General features: G+C 42.9%; 3 protein-coding genes across 4 annotated transcripts; 1 reads left to right on the forward strand and 2 right to left on the reverse strand.

Moving 5' to 3' along the window:
• Positions 1–1161: 1161 nt before the first annotated feature.
• Positions 1162–12453, reverse strand: mgarpb (mitochondria localized glutamic acid rich protein b). 2 transcript variants are annotated; one of them, XM_052083328.1, is made up of 6 exons: positions 12215–12453; positions 7635–7732; positions 6790–6862; positions 5343–5654; positions 2698–3453; positions 1162–2022 (listed from the first exon to the last, which is right to left on the reverse strand). In XM_052083328.1, the coding sequence occupies exons 1-6, from the start codon at positions 12285–12287 to the stop codon at positions 1985–1987; spliced, it is 1350 nt and encodes a 449-aa protein (XP_051939288.1). In that variant the 5' UTR covers positions 12288–12453; the 3' UTR covers positions 1162–1984. The 2 variants fall into 2 exon arrangements, with proteins under 2 accessions (XP_051939288.1, XP_051939287.1); XM_052083327.1 differs by having other exon boundaries at positions 1163–2022; positions 2698–3504.
• A 786-nt stretch (positions 12454–13239) lies between these two features.
• On the forward strand, positions 13240–14397 carry anapc11 (APC11 anaphase promoting complex subunit 11 homolog (yeast)). Its single transcript, XM_052083400.1, has 3 exons — positions 13240–13418; positions 13528–13650; positions 14109–14397. The coding sequence occupies exons 2-3, from the start codon at positions 13542–13544 to the stop codon at positions 14252–14254; spliced, it is 255 nt and encodes an 84-aa protein (XP_051939360.1). The 5' UTR covers positions 13240–13418; positions 13528–13541; the 3' UTR covers positions 14255–14397.
• A 177-nt stretch (positions 14398–14574) lies between these two features.
• Positions 14575–16930, reverse strand: ppp1r27b (protein phosphatase 1, regulatory subunit 27b). The gene is made up of 3 exons (XM_052083393.1): positions 16333–16930; positions 15513–15663; positions 14575–15296 (listed from the first exon to the last, which is right to left on the reverse strand). Exons 1-3 carry the CDS (start codon positions 16544–16546, stop codon positions 15173–15175), a joined length of 489 nt encoding a protein of 162 aa, XP_051939353.1. The 5' UTR covers positions 16547–16930; the 3' UTR covers positions 14575–15172.
• Positions 16931–17942: the final 1012 nt, after the last annotated feature.

A 17942-nucleotide genomic window follows, 5' to 3' on the forward strand; every position in this document is an offset into this window, starting at 1 on the left:
CAGCCACTTCTTCCAGCTCTTCTCGGGGGAACCCAAGGTGTTCCTAGGCCAGCTGGGAGACATAGTCTCTCCACCATGTGCCGGGTGGTCCCTGCGGCCTCTTGCTAGTGGGACATGCCCAAACACCTCATCAGGGAGATGTCCAGGAAGCATCCTAATATTATACACTAATTTATAAATCAATTTACTTCCGCTCATGTGGAGAATGCAGAGACAGCAGCTTTAGCAGCGAAACTCAGACTTCCCTGTTCACACTCACTTCATCCATCTCTTCCGGGGGATTGCCAAGGCATTACCAGGCCAGGCCGGAGACAAAAGGAACTTTTCCATTAGCCCCGCACCACACTGAGAAGGCCTCGCCCCGATGTTCGATTTTCCATTAGACGTTTTCCGGACGGAGAGGTTGCAGTGGATCCGCTTCTCAGAACCATTTCAGAGGTGGTGGTAAGCGACGGGCATCTGGGGCCGTGAGATGCCATGTCGTCACTGATATTTGATCGGCTGTGAGCGATGTGGCAAGTAACTTCACCACACACACCTATTTCCTGGTATTCGAGATCTGCTGCTGACCGTCACTAATGTCATAAAAATACCCTATATTGTATTCAATAAATATAATAGTGTTTGACAACAACGCTAAACCGTATTTACAATTTTCTGTGTATTTATGGGTGCATTTTTGATAGTTAATGGTAAAAAAATAACAACAAACAAACAATTGAGCACACTCATCATTTGCTCTCTGGCCTCCATTCATTTGAATGAGAGGTCTACTCTAGCAGCAGGCCTCCTCGCCACTCCCCCGGCTCGACCAATTGTGCCGCCACTTTTCTTTTGCACTTTCTTCCAAGGGTTATCGTAACAGCCGGTAAAATCGCCAAGTGAGAAACAAAAAATATAATTACCAAGTGTGCCTGGTGAAATTATTTGCGATTGGTCGATGAAACACTGACAAGGAAGGCCAAACGGGAATGCTCTTGTCGGAACAGGAATGCCCCAGCTGCAGCTGGACGATTCTCAAAGATGGACGGAGTAGCCCACATGGGCCGGCCTGAAATACTAATGGAAAAAGTGATGGACTGACGGACCTTCCGTCACGAAGTCTAAGGAAGGTCCATTTGTTCATGCAACTGCCTATTTGTTGTATTAAATATTTAAAGATCCAAAGCTCCAAGTTTTAGCATAGCGACCCGCTAGCATCTTGTTAAGTATCCACCTTGGAATTCCTTCACCCCGGTTATTTTGAATACGGCAATACAATGCAAATTTTACAACTTCATCAAATCGTCCAACAAGTTTTGTATCTATCAACTCATCTTTACATTGATTGTCAAAAGGGACTAAACGGATGGAATGTTGTCCAACTGTTTATTTGTCCAGTTTCTATGTTAGCATACCGTGACATCTGATTTGCTCATCACAAAGATTCAACTTGATCTTGTAGATCCTCACAACATTTATTTGTAATTATAATCAACAATAAATAAGAACATTCTTAGTATCATTTCGTGTATGCTATTTTTTTCTAATGAAAATGTTTTTCTTTTTCTGCGCAAGACTCAACATCTTAATCAGATATTCAAAATACATCATTCTGTCGGTAATTCTGGGGGGGGGGTTGTATATAAAAAGAACATCAATACATTTAGTTAGAAATTGAAAACATTCTGTCGGTATAGTGGAAATCTAAGATCTGCTAGAAATTTAGTGTCATAAATAAAAATGACAACCTAGCACTGCCAATTTTAAGTTTTCTCTCCTGTCCGGTAATTCTAATGGTGACATCTAGTGGACATAAGACGGCACTAAAATAAAACCAACAGGTCAAACACCAATTTACGATATTGATGACAGACTTTGGGACATTCTAACAACTCAAAAGGACACGTTTGAATAATAATTAAAAAAAAATACATTGTTTGAATTTTCTTGCTGACCCAGGTTTGACTGACAGTTGGAGTGATGTGAAAGGCACACTGTCAGTTCATGACTGGCTCATCATCACCACCACTGCCTCTGGACCTGTAACGAATAAATTAATAAATACATTTATTGCATATTGTACTGTCGTTTATTTTCAGAGAGCACAAAAAAATAAATAGCTATATAGCTACATGTCATTTGTTCTTTTTAACTCAGCTGAAAATTGAGCTAAAAGGCAACTGCAGTTCTAATTTATATACCGTAGTCAAACAGTCAAGCGTGCATCATATTTATTCATCTTCCTAACCGCTTGATCCTCATTAGGGTCGCGGGGGGTGCTGGAGCCTATCCCAGCTGTCTCCGGGCAGTAGGCGGGGGACACCCTGAATCGGTTGCCAGCCAATCACAGGGCACACAGAGACGAACAACCTTCCACGCTCACACTCACACCCAGGGACAATTTAGAGTGTTCAATCAGCCTGCCATGCATATTTTTGGAATGTGGGAGGAAACCGGAGCACCCGGGGAAAACCCACGCAGGCCCGGGGAGAACATGCAAACTCCACACAGGGAGGCTGGAGCTGGAATCGAACCCGGTACCTCTGCACTGTGAAGCCGCCCCGCATCATATTTAGACTCTGCAAAACATTGTAATGACTCCTAAATGTTAATTTATATTTCAATGCTACTTATACATACAGTAACCGAGAAGGAATATTGAGCTACTTTAGCATCACACGAAAGACAACCGCCTGTTCGAAAGCATTTGCTTACTTGGTGTTTCTTCAGGTGATGCTGCTTTGCTGCTTTCATTCGTCTCATCTCCAGCGTCCTCAAGGATTTCGGATAGCTGATCAGCAGTGGGCATCGTCAGCTGTGCCAGAGAATCGTCGTGGCAGTTGGACTCTGGTTCAGTCGCTGAGAGCGCCTCCGTTTCTGACCCATTCTCAGCTTCTGGAGGCTGAGTGGTACCTTCTTCTTCTTCTGAGGCAGCGGCCGTCTCCTCTTCTGGAGCTTCAGCTTCAGCAGCATCCTCTCCAAATGTCTCAGTTGTAGGCAGCTCTTCATCCACTGGAGCTTCAGCAGTGACACTTGCCTCCACAGATGGTGCAGCTTCTTCGGGTGAGGCTTCTTCAAGTGTGCTGTTCTCCACTGGATCTGGATTCTGATCTTCAGCATCCACCCCTCCTGCATTGTCTTCGGTGGGATCCAAAGTTGCAGCTTTCTCAGAAGGAACTTCCTCCTCTTCTTCGGTAGCTGGAGACAGGGCTTCCTCTGTTGTCTCTTCTGCAGACACTTTCACTTCTGCGACAGCCTCTTCATCACAACTGAGCACCTCTGCGGGGTCCTCTTCATTCGTGACGACAACTGTTTCAAGTGAAGCTTCTTCAGCAGCAAGATCGATGGTTCCCTCCAGGGCTTCAGTTTGTATCACTTCCAACACAGAGTCCAAACGCTTTCCATCGTCTTCTATTTGACGGGCAGCTCTCACCAAACTGGACTCTCCAACAGAAGCTGCTGCAATTTCAACTGTGGAACCGGACAGTATTTTGACAGCTGTAAGAAGATCTGGCACAGGCTCTGAAGGACAGAAAGTGAACGACTTGAAACTTGAAGCGAAACACCGGGTCAGATGATGAATTTTTACATACAGTCACGACAAGATCTTTTCAGACAGTTGTTCTCACTGGTGCATATTTAACTCTGTCACGAAGCAGAAATTGGGTGGTACTCTTCTTCATGCTTTTTCTGCTTGGCATCTAAGTGGTTTGATGCCACAGTTACTGGAGCTCGTCTGTTTGAGACCCCATACTGTCAAACGTTATTGTAATTGTAATGTCAGCATTGTTATCCTCAAACTATAAATGATTTTAATCCAGACAGCAGATCTTTTGAGGCCTGTAATGTACAATGTCATATACGAACCAAAGCCGAGATTTGTGACTGCGCGTGTGAATGTACCTTAATCGGACATTCTAACTCTTCTAATATGTGCATATATCTAATGTTTGGTTTCTTAGGTTACACCTAATATTGCCACAGAAAATCGGTTCACTTTAAAAGTCATTGAAAAAGAGTCATCTTCCGAGCCGCTTGATCCTCACTAGGGTCGCGGGGGGTGCTGGAGCCTATCCCAGCTGTCTTCGGGCAGTAGGCGGGGGACACCCTGAATCGGTTGCCAGCCAATCGCAGGGCACACAGAGACGAACAACCATTCACGCTCACACTCACACCTAGGGACAATTTAGAGTGTTCAATCAGCCTGCCACGTCTTTTGGAAGTAAAAATACGAAAGATGTAACTATTATTTAGGTCCATTGCAGAGGAGCATGAACATGGGACAGATTCCGAATGCAAATTTGTTGTTTCAATACATGGGATAAAAAGTTACTGGTTCTATCAGGTGTTGGTCAATGACAAAGGGTCAGTGGAAAAGGCCAAGGTATTAACTGAAACAAGACTAACACAAAGAAAGGAATTTCTACATGGGCTTCACCACACTGAGGATGAATGCACAGAAGAGGACCTTAAAGCTCCCCTGATTTTAAAGAGGAGGAGTAGACACGTGTAAGATTACAGTTTTGTATTTGCTGCTTGAATGATGCAGCAATATATATATATATATATATATATATATAATTTTTTTTGTGGTCAGCTTAGCTTTCCAAATTGTCTGAAGCTATAAGACAAATTGGTAGATTTTGAGGAAAAAAGCAAAATATGAATGCGGGTTTTCAACTTTGTAACTTTGTCTCACAGATAAGGCCATAATAATACTCAAGCGTATGCATTTGAGGAAACAAAACAGAATGGGAAGGCCGCTAAAAGGAGAGGATGATCGATGGTCTCACTTTTAAAATGAGACAAAGTTGCTGGCAAAGGAATCCCACAGACTACCACTTTGACCAGAATCACATTATTGAACTGTGGCACAAACACAGACTAGAAGGTATGAAAGGACTAGGTGAGAATTTATTGAGCGGAAAAGTGATCACATTTGGGAGATAAAAACAAGACTGCTGACCCCAAAAAACACACTGCGGTTCTTACAGTCAAGCACACATTTAAGTAACAAGTTGGTGCAGGACTGTCAGTTTGGTTCTCCCAAGCACAATTTCTGTACCAACCCAAAAACCACACAATTATTTGCAAACATTCTAAAGTTTAGTGTGTAAATCTGGTTTTCATTACTGTAATAAATGGAGGCCAGACTAAATGCTTTTGTTTTCCCCCCCTTAATCTATGTTGGGGTTCGTGGGTTCTTTTTGTGGTGGGAAGCGTGCACTCTGAATTTGTCGCCATCTTCTATAAGCAAACCCATAAGGCATCATAGGTTTATGCTGCATTATCCACACAAGGAACAGTCTCTGCCTCAGCGGGGGGACTAGGGAGGAGGGCTTCATCGACTACTTTTGTACCAGCATTCGCAGGCGCCTCTGCCAGGGGCTCCTCCGTGACCTCCGCAGGAGTAGGAACAGCTTCAGCCACTACCGGTGGATCATCTTCCACAGCACTTGGCATAGCTTCATCCTCAGTGGCAATGACCTCGGAGACCACGGCGACATCTTCTTCAGGTGTTGCGCTCTCAACAACAGGCTCGTCCGCGCTGTCCGCCACGGGCTCTGCAGGTGCAGCGACAGACTCCGTGATCACTTCAACAGGCGCCTCGGGCTCGTCGACTGGGGCGGGTTCAGCAGCCGCGTTCACTGGCTCAGCTGATGAAGCTTCAGCTTCAACGATGAAGAATAGAACAGAATAAGAACTTTCTCTTTTGCAGGAATATTTAATTCTGTGACGTTATGTAACTGTCTGGAGTAATATTGCACCACTCAAACGCTTGCCTTTGTGTGATCACGTCATTCTCCACATCACTGTTTTATGTCCAGCGGAGGTTATGATCATGTTGGAAACACAACAGACTTCTGTCCCAAGACTGCCTTACAACTGATGTGCAGAATAATTTGTAATGATGTAATTTTGCCTACCCCACCCCAAAATATTGTACTGTTGCATGTAAATAACATTGACAATTCTGGACTCCCCCCGCCCCAAAATAAGAAAAGAAAACAAATCACTAATTATTTCAAACACTATATTTTTAGTTTTTCAATATGACTGATTTAAAAAAATCATTTGATCTTTAAAATTATTTTAGATGTATTTATGTAACATACTATATATGTATTTGTCACGCCTCATTATTTAAGACTTGAAACAACAATGACAACGACAGCAACGTTGTTGACAATCCTCGGTATGTTTGCATCCAGTTAGTAATGTTCATGACACTGACATGACTTTGTTTGAAACACATACCCCAAAAATGTGTGACCTATCACACAAACGTCACGCAAAAATCATGTCCGCCACCAATTAACCACAATAAGATGCCCGATAGTATCAACAGTTATTGGAGTGTAGAATACATAAGAGTGTAGAGTATTAAAATATCAATGACGAAACCCTTCACACCCGTCAGGAAGATTGGAAATGAAAATTCAGGTATGCGGATGTTTAAGCGCTAAAGAGGTACAATCGACGTTGTTGCTCTCAAAATTCAGTCCAGTAGTACATGTCAAAGAGATAACTTTTAATACCAACATGTCACCTTTGGAAGCTGGCGGTCTGCTTGGAATTCAAATCAAACCCCATCTTTATGACTAAGTAATTACCACATGAACATTGCAGATTGTTCAGCTGCTCTGAGGCCAAACAGGCGTAATTAATTTGAAGACAGTAATTGGGACAGACATGCGATTGAGAATGGTTATTCGAGCATGTTTATTTCGGTGGTGCAGCCAAAACAGAATCAACAGATCGAGTACTCTCTGTTCTTTCTGTGTGGAAATGGGAATGGGAGCTGACCTTTTGCTGTGGAGCCCATGTTGGCCAGTCTGTCCTCATAGCGCTCACTATCACCAAGGACCGTCTTGTAGGCCTGAGAGACAGGGCAAATATTACGATTAAGATTAAGATATCCTTCATTTGTCCCGCAATGGGGAAATTACAATCAGAATTCAGAAAGGAAAAACGCTGGGTAGGGAGAGGGAAAAAAAAATATGGTACACCTGTTGCATTATAGCAGACAAAAAATAATCAGAAACACGTGTTTGGGTCATAGAAATCGCTACATTGGCCATAGGCGTGAGTACGAATGATTGTGTGGCTTTAGGTGCGCTTTGATTGACAGGCCATCAGTTCAGAGTGTATCTCACCTCTCAGCCCAATCCCAACAGGATAAGCAATAAGGCAACGAATGGATGGAACTTTTTGCCACAAAGCAAAATGGGCAATTGGCATTCATCCTTCCATCCCCGTTTAAAGTGTGTGTGTGTGTGGGGGGGGGGGCATCCTGACAATGCTCTGTATGACATTTCAGGAAATGTGCTATCATAAGTAGAAACAGAAATAAATTTGAGAAACACATTTTAAGAAATTAGGTTATGTATACCGTATGCCGGGAATTGATCGCTTTTGTAGCTAATTACAGTGTTTATTATAGCACCATGTGGCCTTCACACCTGTTTCAGCATTTTTTTTCCCATGTACAGAACACGCACAGAGTTCACTCAGGTTCGGTTGGTATGTCAAAAAATGAGTCCAATTCAAATGCAATATGATACCTAAAATCTTCATACGGTTTCTTACCATTGCCCATGAAAGGACATGTTGGAAATTGTTGCATCCACAAAAAAGCCACCAATACTTACATAGACAACTGCAGCAGTGAGGCCTCCTCCGCACACAACAAAGTATGTCATGTTTGTGGAACCACCAGGAACCCCGAAAGCCATGTGCCGCACCGGCGCTGCGGATTGACAAAAAGGGAGCCAATTGATTTGATGAAATATTTGGAGGGGCGGGGGGCATCCCAAGTGAAGAGTGACTTGGTGCAAAGGTCAAGTACACGACGATAGCATCAAGGTGTTCCCATTTTTTAATCCTGTTACACAATTGTGGCCATGGTCATTTAGAGCCGAAGAGACGGAAAGATTTCGCAACAGCCAAGTTAAACACCAAACAATCCCCTAAACGAAACATCCGGCGGACCACACAAACAAATTCGAGCTCATTTTAGATTGGGATCAACAACAACACAGACAAGCGATTTGACTTCATGCAATGAATTTGTCTCCCAAGGAGGAGCTTCGAAAAGCTTCTTAATGGACTATTGTCACGGCGGAGGACAGGTGAGAGTGTTGTTCTGTCGCTTGTGAAGATTTGCCAGTGTTTAGAGGATTGGCAGGGGGTGCATGCAGAGAAGGCCATAAATAAAACCACCGTGCACCCAAAGCACTTTAATCTCATCTCCAGGTCACACACAAACAATCTTCGCCCAGCACTGATACGTGCCTTCAAACACACACTGTACAAACGGTGTATCATAACAAGAACGTCAGTTCCAAGGAATTCTCGAGTCAATTGCATCGGACAGGGAAAGAAGCTAACAGTTCAACCCTTGAATGAAAGGGGTGAAGGGTTCAACATTGTGTGCAACTGTGTGGCCAGTTACTGGTTAGAAAATAATAGTAATAGTATGGTTAAAGGGGCTCCTCATATGGTAGCAACAGTGGGTGGATATTGACAACACAGGCATTGAGTGGATAAGTATTGTCTGCGGTTAAGAGTTAAATGAGGAACTGAATTATGTACGGGATGTATGGATGGTACAAATTTGAACAGAGATTCGATCAGTTTGAGAACTCTTTCGGGAAAGAAAGCAGAAAGCAGAAAATGGACTTTTTGGTTTTTGACCTCATTCTTGCATAAGAAACTTGCTTGCTTGGCAACCTAAACAATTGGCGACTCTATCGGAGGTCGGGAAACAGCTGGAGTGATATGATGATATTATTATTGCGTCAGTCAATTTCGCAGCACCACCAGGCCTTATATTCAGAATATATCTTATTTATAATAATACATTTTATTTATAAGCGCCTTTCAAGACACCCAAGGACACTTTACAATAACAAAAAAACACCAAACAATACGGGTTGATTAGCGGCAGCCAAAACGCGCCAGCGTTCACTCAACCCGGAAGTCAGAAAGAAACCACAGAGGAGGGAGAGGGGGAGAAAAAAAAACCCACGCTCGAACTACCCTCATTTTGAGGATAATTTAAGTTAGGCAAAAAACTCCTGCACATTTGTTCAAGTCTTACATGCCATCCGTTCCACCTCTCCACTTGTCAACGTACAATGTCGATTCTAAAAAAGGTGCTCAAAGTGCAGTGCGGCAAGAACGGTAACGAGAAAAAAACTTGTAGCTTTTTAGGGAGAAGTTAGGAGTCAGTATCTGAATAACGTCAACTATCATAGCCCAGAAGGACTAGTTGTTTGATTCTCGGGAAGACGACATGTCTGTTTAGGGACAAAATTCACTCATTCAATCCCAGCCATTTTCACTGGCTCTCAATCCAAGCGTTTTACTGGATTTTGACTGATCTTGAAAGACCCGCAGAATATGTGGTTCTAATGCTATGTAAACATGGAGCCTACCAAAATAAAGTTTGGACTCTCTTCTTTCAGCAGAAAATATCTTTTTTTTTTTCATTCTTCAGCAATCGGCATTACAAAATGGCTAAGTTTCTTGAAAATGGCGATTCCTGGGAAAAAACTGAGAAAAAGAGCTTTTTGTAAAAGTATGCATTTCAAGCACGTGAGGCACCACTGCCACCTACTGGTCACTTTTTTTTAACATGATTTACAATGCAAACGGCTTATTCTCATTTACAGATTGCATCGGACCCTTCTCCTCTCTATGACGTAAAAAAAAAGACTTAGACCTACAAGTACGTCCTTGGTGGGGGGGGGGGGCTAATTTTAAAAAGACGTACAAGTACGTCTTGTGGAATGAATGAGATAACATCTTTGCCTTGACTATTGCAGTGCATTTTTGGACTTGTAGTTCCTTACCATCATGAATATACAGTACAGTACAGCATACTGACTGGCGAGTTCAAATAGCGATAAAAAACAAAGAGTATGTCCTGAAATCCAAATAAAAGTGCAGTGGGTGGTTAGCACATCTCCCCGAGAGTTTTGGTCCTCCCCCAAAGTGACTTGGGAGATGTTCCAGCACACCCACAAGTCGAATAAGGATAAGTGGAAATGGATGGCCTAACCTAAGAAAATTTGTCAAGTACAGTAGAACCTTTACGGCTCTTAAATAATAGATTCTGGTTATTTACTTTATTTTGTAAAACAATTGAGGACAGGGTCAAAATGCTCATTCTCTGGGCATGCATCCAAAAATATGTTAAGCCTCAATCTTGTCCACACAATGCAAGAAATTAAAACATGTACGGTATTTTAAAGAGAGTCAAATTGAAACACTGCTCACTTTAATCCACCATGATTCCTAATTTGGAAAACATGTTGATGAGCACATTTGTCTCTTTAAAAACACGTATATGTTTGTAACTTTGAGAGAAAAATTCATTTATACTATCCATCCATCCATTTTCCAAGACGCTTTATCCTCACAAGGGTCGCGGGGGGTGCTGGGAGCCTATCCCAGCTGTCTTCGGGCAGTAGGCGGGGGACACCCTGAACCGGTTGCCAGCCAATCGCAGGGCACACAGAGAAAAACAACAACCTGCGCTCGCACTCACACCTCGAGACAATTTCGAGTGTTCAATCAGCCTGCCGTGCATGTTTGTGGAAAGTGGGAGGAAACCAGAGGACCCAGAGAAAACCCACGCAGGCCCGGGGAGAACATGCAAATTCCACACAGGGAGGCCGGAGCTGGGATTGAACCCGGTACATCTGCACTGTCAGGTCGATGCGCTAACCACTGGACCGCCTATTAATTTATAAATTGTCATAATGCGTGATATTCTCTGTTCATCTCTGACAAAATGCCACTGTGGACATGACTAAAAGTCTCCAAAGTGTGGTGTAGAACACCAAAATGAACTGTCGTGTTTTGAACGCTGAGCTGCTGATGCAGGATAGTCCTCCACCCTCTAACACCATGACGCTGCAACACGTTGAAAGGCCAAGTACAAGTTATTTATAAAGGTAATCAGTTAAGCTCACTGGCAAGGTCCAAGCCCGTTAAAATGAACAGGCACGCCAGATGAAAGCAGACAAGATGGCACCGGAGGCAGAAGGCACACGTGTGAAGCACCATGAGCTCTCTTGACACGTGTGCCAGATGTCGCGATGGTGAAGGTACACAGCTGCATATAATACAATACACCCACCCCCATGGAACTTTTGTTCTGAATAATAATCATTCACCAGTCAATTCTGGAAGATATACTAGAGCCAGAGCTAGTCATAACTTACTTCATCTGTCCATTTTCTAGCGCTTATCCTTTCGGGATCATGGATAGCCTGGGCCTATTACAGCTGAGTTTGGGCGAAAGGTGCGGTGGACCCTGGACTGGTCGCCAGGCAGTCACAGGAATTCGTATTTTTCATTCAGGAAATTGCAAACACAAAGCAGTCAGAGCAGTTATCCCTCCGGCTGAATTCCACATGCTCAAACCCCAGAGGAAATGATGATTCAGGCAAGGACGCGTGAAAAGACAAAGCACTGTGAAAATAAAAGCCCTCAATCTTCATCACTTCACATGCAAAGAGGCGTTTACGTGCGATCATTCCAACTTAAATACATTACAAGAAATATATGGATTTTACGTTCACATTCATTCTCCTTTGGTTCACCTGCATAATCCTAACAAAAATCAGTAAAAGACAACATTCACAATGGTTGACCACTGAAAAACTACACTAACAAAGAGTGTAAATAAAAATACAGGCAAGAAAAAAAAAGAATTTTGATGGAGTTATTGTGTTGGGATTCATTCCATATGCAAGTAACTGATCTGGAGCTGGTGAATGTGTATCTTGCAATAAGGTCTTGTTATGGCTTGATAAAAGTTCGAATTAATCTTCAAAAGTTGAATTCTTGCGCCTCAAATGACAAACCAAACCCAAATGCAACTTTTAATCTTGAAAAACTCTGTATCAAAATTTGTATTCTATTTGCAGTGAGATTTCAAATCCAGCGCACAGGACAGAGTGTTCCTTTATACAGGACACTTTCAAAACTGTACAGTATACTGTATTTCTACTATGCATATACCGTCTACTGTATTTGATCATTAAGTCGATAAATAAATAGAGGGTTACCATACATTTGCTCATTGCTCAAACAGAATCCCATGTAATCCCATTACCTGACAAAGAAAACATGAATATCGGTCAAACAATTCCCCCTCACGTTAAACAAGTGAGAATGCAAAAAGTATGACATAAAAACAGACATGAACCTGACTTACCTTTTCTAAATGTCGATGTGAAGACCCTCTGAGCTACCGGGCCGAGTCTCTGGCAAATACGTATACTGAACATTTTGCTCGATAAGTAACCACCGACAGCTAAACGCCTGAGTCTGAAGCTGAACGCTTTTCAAAACTTCTTTTGAGCCTACTTCTCTCACGCCGTGGCTGCTCTTTAGTGTTGATGGAGAGGACGTCACAACACGGTGTAGAAAAAAAAACGTCTCACTTGAATGCGCCCTAGCGGCCAGTCGACGAAACAGAAATAATGTTTGCTTTTGAAATGGATCAAATCGTAATTTTTGTACTTTAGGTGACTAGAGTAACTAACTAGATAGATAGATAGATAGATAGATAGATAGATAGATAGATAGATAGATAGATAGATAGATAGATAGATAGATAGATAGATAGATAGATAGATAGATAGATAGATAGATAGATAGATAGATAGAACAATACTAATCACAACATTACTATACAGTATAGAAAATAATTATATACTAGACACAAAATTAGAAAAACACAAACGTTTTGATCAGTAAGTATACAAGTATATAAGTATACAAGTATACCAAACAGGTCCAGCACTTCCTTGTTCTCCGGGTCGATGAGATTCCAGATACGTTTTTTTAGCTGAATCCGGATCTGCCTTCTTTTTTCCTCTCGCACATCAGGTTTTAATAATAATAATAATAATAATAATACAAGTAATATTTATGAATCGGGTTCAGCAACAGGTGAATGTTTTTCCGAAACGTCATAGCTATAAATACGTCATAGCTATAAATCACAACGAATGGTAAAATCCGTACTGCGCAACATTTTATGGGTCTAATTAAAAAAAAGAGAAAATATCTAAAAAAACGGACATGCTAATGAAATAAGTTACGTTTTTTTGAAAGAGCGCCAAAAATACGTTTTCATACAGATAAAACATCTCTGATTAAAAGGTTTATGTTTGTGACGAGTGGAATAAAATATAACATTTATCCTGCTGTTCCACTAGATGGTGGTAATGAATCAGGACGTTTACTGAGCAGCTTCCTTTGAAAGCGCAAGAGGTAGAACACATTGTTACTGGAGGGATTGGGGAAAAACTAGTGGAAATCGACGCATTGAATTTAAACTCCTTCTGCAATGATCGAAGCATCGTAATTAAACTGGCGTTAGGTATTTTAAAGGCGAGGTGAGCCGCTGAAAGGTGAGTAAAGTATGTCAATCTGTTCAAGTTTCGTAGACGTAGCTGTCTTGCCAAATGTGAGGTCGCAATGTCACTGGATCTGATATTAATTGTGTTTCTCTACTGTCAGAGTACACGAGCAGAATGAAGGTCAAGATCAAGAAGTGGAACGGAGTGGCGTCGTGGTTGTGGGTAGCCAATGATGAGAACTGTGGGATATGCAGGCTTGCTTTCAATGGTTGCTGCCCGGACTGTAAGTCAAACTTTACATATGTCGTTGTGGGCTGAGTCGAGTATAATATTGGTAGCACCGTCCGAGGGTCTTACGGTGGGCGAGACTGAACAATTGCAAACTGTACAACATAAATGAGTCATTCGGAGCGATGAAGACGGTGATAACAATACAGATAGAAACTTACTTTTTTTGTTTTTCCAACGTAGTCTCCCAGCACTGTCACACGCGTGAAAATCTTTGGACTGATGTCTCAGCCAGTCGCTAACAACACTTTTGACTTCAGCCTCACTTTCAAACTTCGTGCATCTCGTAAACACTTTTAAGGGACCAAACGGGTGAAAGTCTGAAGGGCCGGCCAGCCCTCGTGCATCAATTTCGGATTGTCGAAAATTCAAATTTGAACGATTCGGAGTGCCCAACTTTCAGCCAAAAGGTCACTATTTACAAGCGAGCAAACGTTCGCACCCGTTTTACAGGTAAGGTGCCTGGAGATGACTGCCCACTGGTCTGGGGCCAATGCTCCCACTGTTTCCACATGCACTGCATCTTGAAGTGGCTCAACTCCCAGCAGGTCCAGCAGCAGTGCCCCATGTGTCGACAGGAGTGGAAGTTTAAAGAATGAGCTCAATGTGGAAAGTATCCCAGGATGTTTTGGTCATCATGCCTGTAAATACGTATGTATCATTTTTTAAACTTGTATTGTGCATCAAAACTAAAAATGCCTGGTCACAGTTGTTAATAATAAAAAGACTAATTGATCATTTGCTTCTTCTCCCGTTTTTTTTTTTATGGTGCCGATACGAAAGAAATATTAGCCATTTGAAGGCGACATAGCAAAACCAAATTGTCAGGCATCCTGAAATTTTAATTTCCTCACCTTGTGACTTGGCTGGTCTGCTGGCCTGAAACTGAAACGTTTTATGAAATGAATCAGCCGACTAATCCGATGAACACTTTATTTTATAAGTATAAAAATAAAACTATACAGTTATCAACATGTGACTAGAATGCCAGGTTTTATATGTATACAAAAAAGACATTGCAGTTATTGCTAAGTTTGCTTCTATTGGTCAGAATCCATTCTTGGACATAAAAAAAAAGAACTACGTTACTTCTATTTTCTCTCGGTATCGTAGCAGATGCTAGAATGCATAGAAAAATATGGACTTTGTTTGGGGTGGTGGGGCAGACGCTAACCCTTTGCAATACAAGCTTGCAAATGAGCAGCAAACTTTCACGTTTAAATCAATGCATCAACCTTCCAGGATAAGAATAATTTCAATTATTTCATTTATTTTTTTTTTTTTTACGTGTAATCTTTATCATTCAAACTCACTGCAGGATAAAAAGATGTGCATGTAGCCGACTGCTGCAAATCCATGTAGGAAAAAGCCTGCTTCCTTCCACCAGACATTCATGGTCACCTCCACAGTTCGGGCAGCTGTCTGGTTCAGGATGCTGAACCCAAGAGGCCTCTTCTCTCCGCCCCGTCAGAACAATGAGAGTAACTGCACCGGTCTTCCGTCCCTATGTAACACTCTCAGTCATTGTCGACGAAACCAAACAGGTCCAGCAGTTCCTTGTTCTCCGGGTCGATGAGATCACACGGCTTCTCGCCACAGTTGTTTTCCAGATTTGAATCGGCGCCCAGTGAGAGAAGATAGCTGAATGTAACACACACACACACGTCACAGTCATGCCTTAGTGTCAGTTTCAGGGAGGTCAATGAGAGACAAGAATGCAGCGGATAGCCCGGCTTCTCTTACACCGTAATGTGTAGGACGTGCTTGTCGACATGTAATGTCCTCGCCCCCCCCATTGGTTATGCGTCCTAGTATTCGGACTGTTATGGTGACCAACTTGGTTGCGAAGACGCTCACCGTGCAATGTGAGGGAAACCGTCGCTGCAGGCCATGTGCAGCGGGGTCCACCCTTCTTCGTCCCTCTGGTGGATGCTTGCCCCAAAGTGGACCAACAATTTCACGCATTCCAGGTTTCCAGACAGCACAGCTTCGTGGATGGCAGCCATGCCTTCACACACACCGCATCACAATGTTAAAGAGCCTACTCACTCTAAGCATGGCAGAATAGGCACATGAAAATTATCTGAGCAATTTGTCGATTGCCAACTTAAGGTACATGGCATGTGGCCCCTTCCGTATTCGAGAGAGGGGAGGGGGTAAGAAATCCCAGAAAAAAATGGGGGTGGCGGGGTATTATGGATACCAAAATATATTTCCGCCAGGTTTAAAGTGGAATTTTCTTCACACATCTGGCTAGGAAGGGTGTTGTCTTATGTGGCCTCCTCGTAGCACTGATGATAAATGATGGCCCTCATGGCCCCCCTCCAGCATTTAACTTGCCTATTCACGGCCCACGTACTAGAACCGCTCTTTGTCTGAACTAGTCGGCTGTTGCTAATGAAGCAAAACTGCACTCTTTCACTGATCGCCCTGCTACAAGTACTACTGGTGGATGCTCGATGTAAACTAGTAGAATTTTATCATGCTTCACAAATATATTTTGTAGGCCTGCGTATTACAGTAGTAGCACACATATCATCATCTAGTGCGCTGTAGCTATTAGTTGTCCTACAAGTGATGACAGAGAGAGTAAATTGGACATTTAAATAAGAGGTCAAGGATATCCAATAAATGCTCAAATGATTTTCCATATAAGCCCCGTGATAACGAGACTCACCAGAGGGGTAGATGGTGTCCAGCGTGACCCTTCTGGCCCGGATGAAGCGTCCAATCCTCTCCAGCTCACCATGCCGAACAAAGTCCTGGAAAACGATGTCATTGGGGAAATGCACGGTTCGGATGGGCTTTTGAGACGCGGAGCTCTTGTGCTTCTCCTGGGCATAACCCCGAAGTGATACGGTCTGAGTCGTGGGGAACTGGTAATACTTCATTCTCCTAAGAGTTTGCTTAGGGAAGAAAGAAAAAAAATTCAAGCGGAAGAAAAAAGGTTTGAGGTCAATGTCTTTTCGCTCAAAAGTCACTCTTCCTCTGAGAGACTTAACAGTGTGGAGCTGCTCCGCTGAAGGCTAGACTTCCCCCTTTATACACCCTGTCTGGCTATTTTAGGAATCGCAGTGGCAAAACGTTCACCCCGACAAACAGACATGTTGCCCTCGAATGGTAGGAGTGACATCACATCAGCAGGGGGAGACAATCTTAGGATCGGAGGCAACATAAGGAGGGCAAAGAGAGGAGATGCAGCATCAGGACTGTGTCATGCTTCTCATGTGGTACCATTTGCGTACTGCGCAAATGCCATCTTGTAAATAAAAGCGTGTGGTCACCAAAGAGTGACCGCAACCCCCTCAAGCTTTTCTGACAGTAGTCCGTTTTAAAATGTTAGCTCATAGGACAGCGGGTTTACACTAATGAACACATACATTTGTAAATGAATGGGGTATTAATGCCTTAATTACTTTTCAACAGATTAGGGTTTACCACATACTTTTTGGGAATCATCTGGATGTAAGGGTGGCCAACTGGTTAGCACGTCTGCCTCACAGTGGAGAGGTCATGGGTTCAATTCAAGGCCCTGGCCTTCCTGTGTGTAGTTTGCATGTTCTCCCCATGCCTGCATGAGTTTCCTTCGAATATCATTTTCCTCTCCCATTCCCCTATGGCATATTAAGATATTTTGTGATGTTTTCTTTAACCAATGTATATCTTCTCAGAGGTAAACTCTTGAACCTGCTTTGGAATAATTGCAAGTAAATAATTACAAGTCCGTGCCACTTGGTTACACAACAAACAGTGTGGCGTAGGGAGGGATGAGAATGGCCACTCACCCCTCCTGATGCACACACTTTAGAGGATAAAAGGAGGGGAGCGATGCTACTTCAGCAGAGTCCGCTGTGGGTTACCGTACGAACGCCCAGCTCGTATTGAAGCTCACTCTGCTGAGGGTGTTGGCTCTCCACCCTACTGGCACACGGTAAGAGTTCTTTAGCTTCATACAACTTGTTTGAACTGTGTTATCATTTCTGTGTGGGACCAATAAAGTGCCTATTGTTGGTAGCCAGAAGTGTCTTGTCGTTATTTCTGTGCCTATCTCCGACGATCCTTTAAAAAAACTTGATATTCAAATTGAGTATCAGAAGTGTTTCAAAACACCCTAGGATGATTGAACGCTCGAAAGAGTCCCTTGATGTGAGTTGATGCTGTCGATGTGTGCCCTGCGTTTGGCTGGCAACCAGTTCAGGATGTACCCTACCTACTGCCCAGTCAGTTGGGAAAGACTCCAGCACACATGTGAGCCTCCTGAGGAGATCGCAGTTCAGATAATGAATG

Source organism: Hippocampus zosterae, chromosome 13 (assembly GCF_025434085.1).
Source record: "Hippocampus zosterae strain Florida chromosome 13, ASM2543408v3, whole genome shotgun sequence".
Lineage (NCBI taxonomy): Eukaryota > Metazoa > Chordata > Actinopteri > Syngnathiformes > Syngnathidae > Hippocampus > Hippocampus zosterae.

Bases quoted from the DNA above. Each gene is read 5' to 3' on its own strand.
- mgarpb (XM_052083327.1), bottom strand. From the start codon at position 12,287: ATGTTCAGTATACGTATTTGCCAGAGACTCGGCCCGGTAGCTCAGAGG. The intron at 7,733-12,214 runs GTAAGTCAGGTT...GTCAATCCGCAG, and splicing joins CACATCGACATTTAGAAAAG to CGCCGGTGCGGCACATGGCT. The intron at 5,655-6,789 runs GTCAGCTCCCAT...TCATCGTTGAAG, and splicing joins CATGGGCTCCACAGCAAAAG to CTGAAGCTTCATCAGCTGAG.
- anapc11 (XM_052083400.1), top strand. From the start codon at position 13,542: ATGAAGGTCAAGATCAAGAAGTGGAACGGAGTGGCGTCGTGGTTGTGG. The intron at 13,651-14,108 runs GTAAGTCAAACT...CCCGTTTTACAG, and splicing joins CAATGGTTGCTGCCCGGACT to GTAAGGTGCCTGGAGATGAC.
- ppp1r27b (XM_052083393.1), bottom strand. From the start codon at position 16,546: ATGAAGTATTACCAGTTCCCCACGACTCAGACCGTATCACTTCGGGGT. The intron at 15,664-16,332 runs GTGAGTCTCGTT...GTGTGTGTGAAG, and splicing joins GGACACCATCTACCCCTCTG to GCATGGCTGCCATCCACGAA. The intron at 15,297-15,512 runs GTGAGCGTCTTC...TGTTACATTCAG, and splicing joins GGTTTCCCTCACATTGCACG to CTATCTTCTCTCACTGGGCG.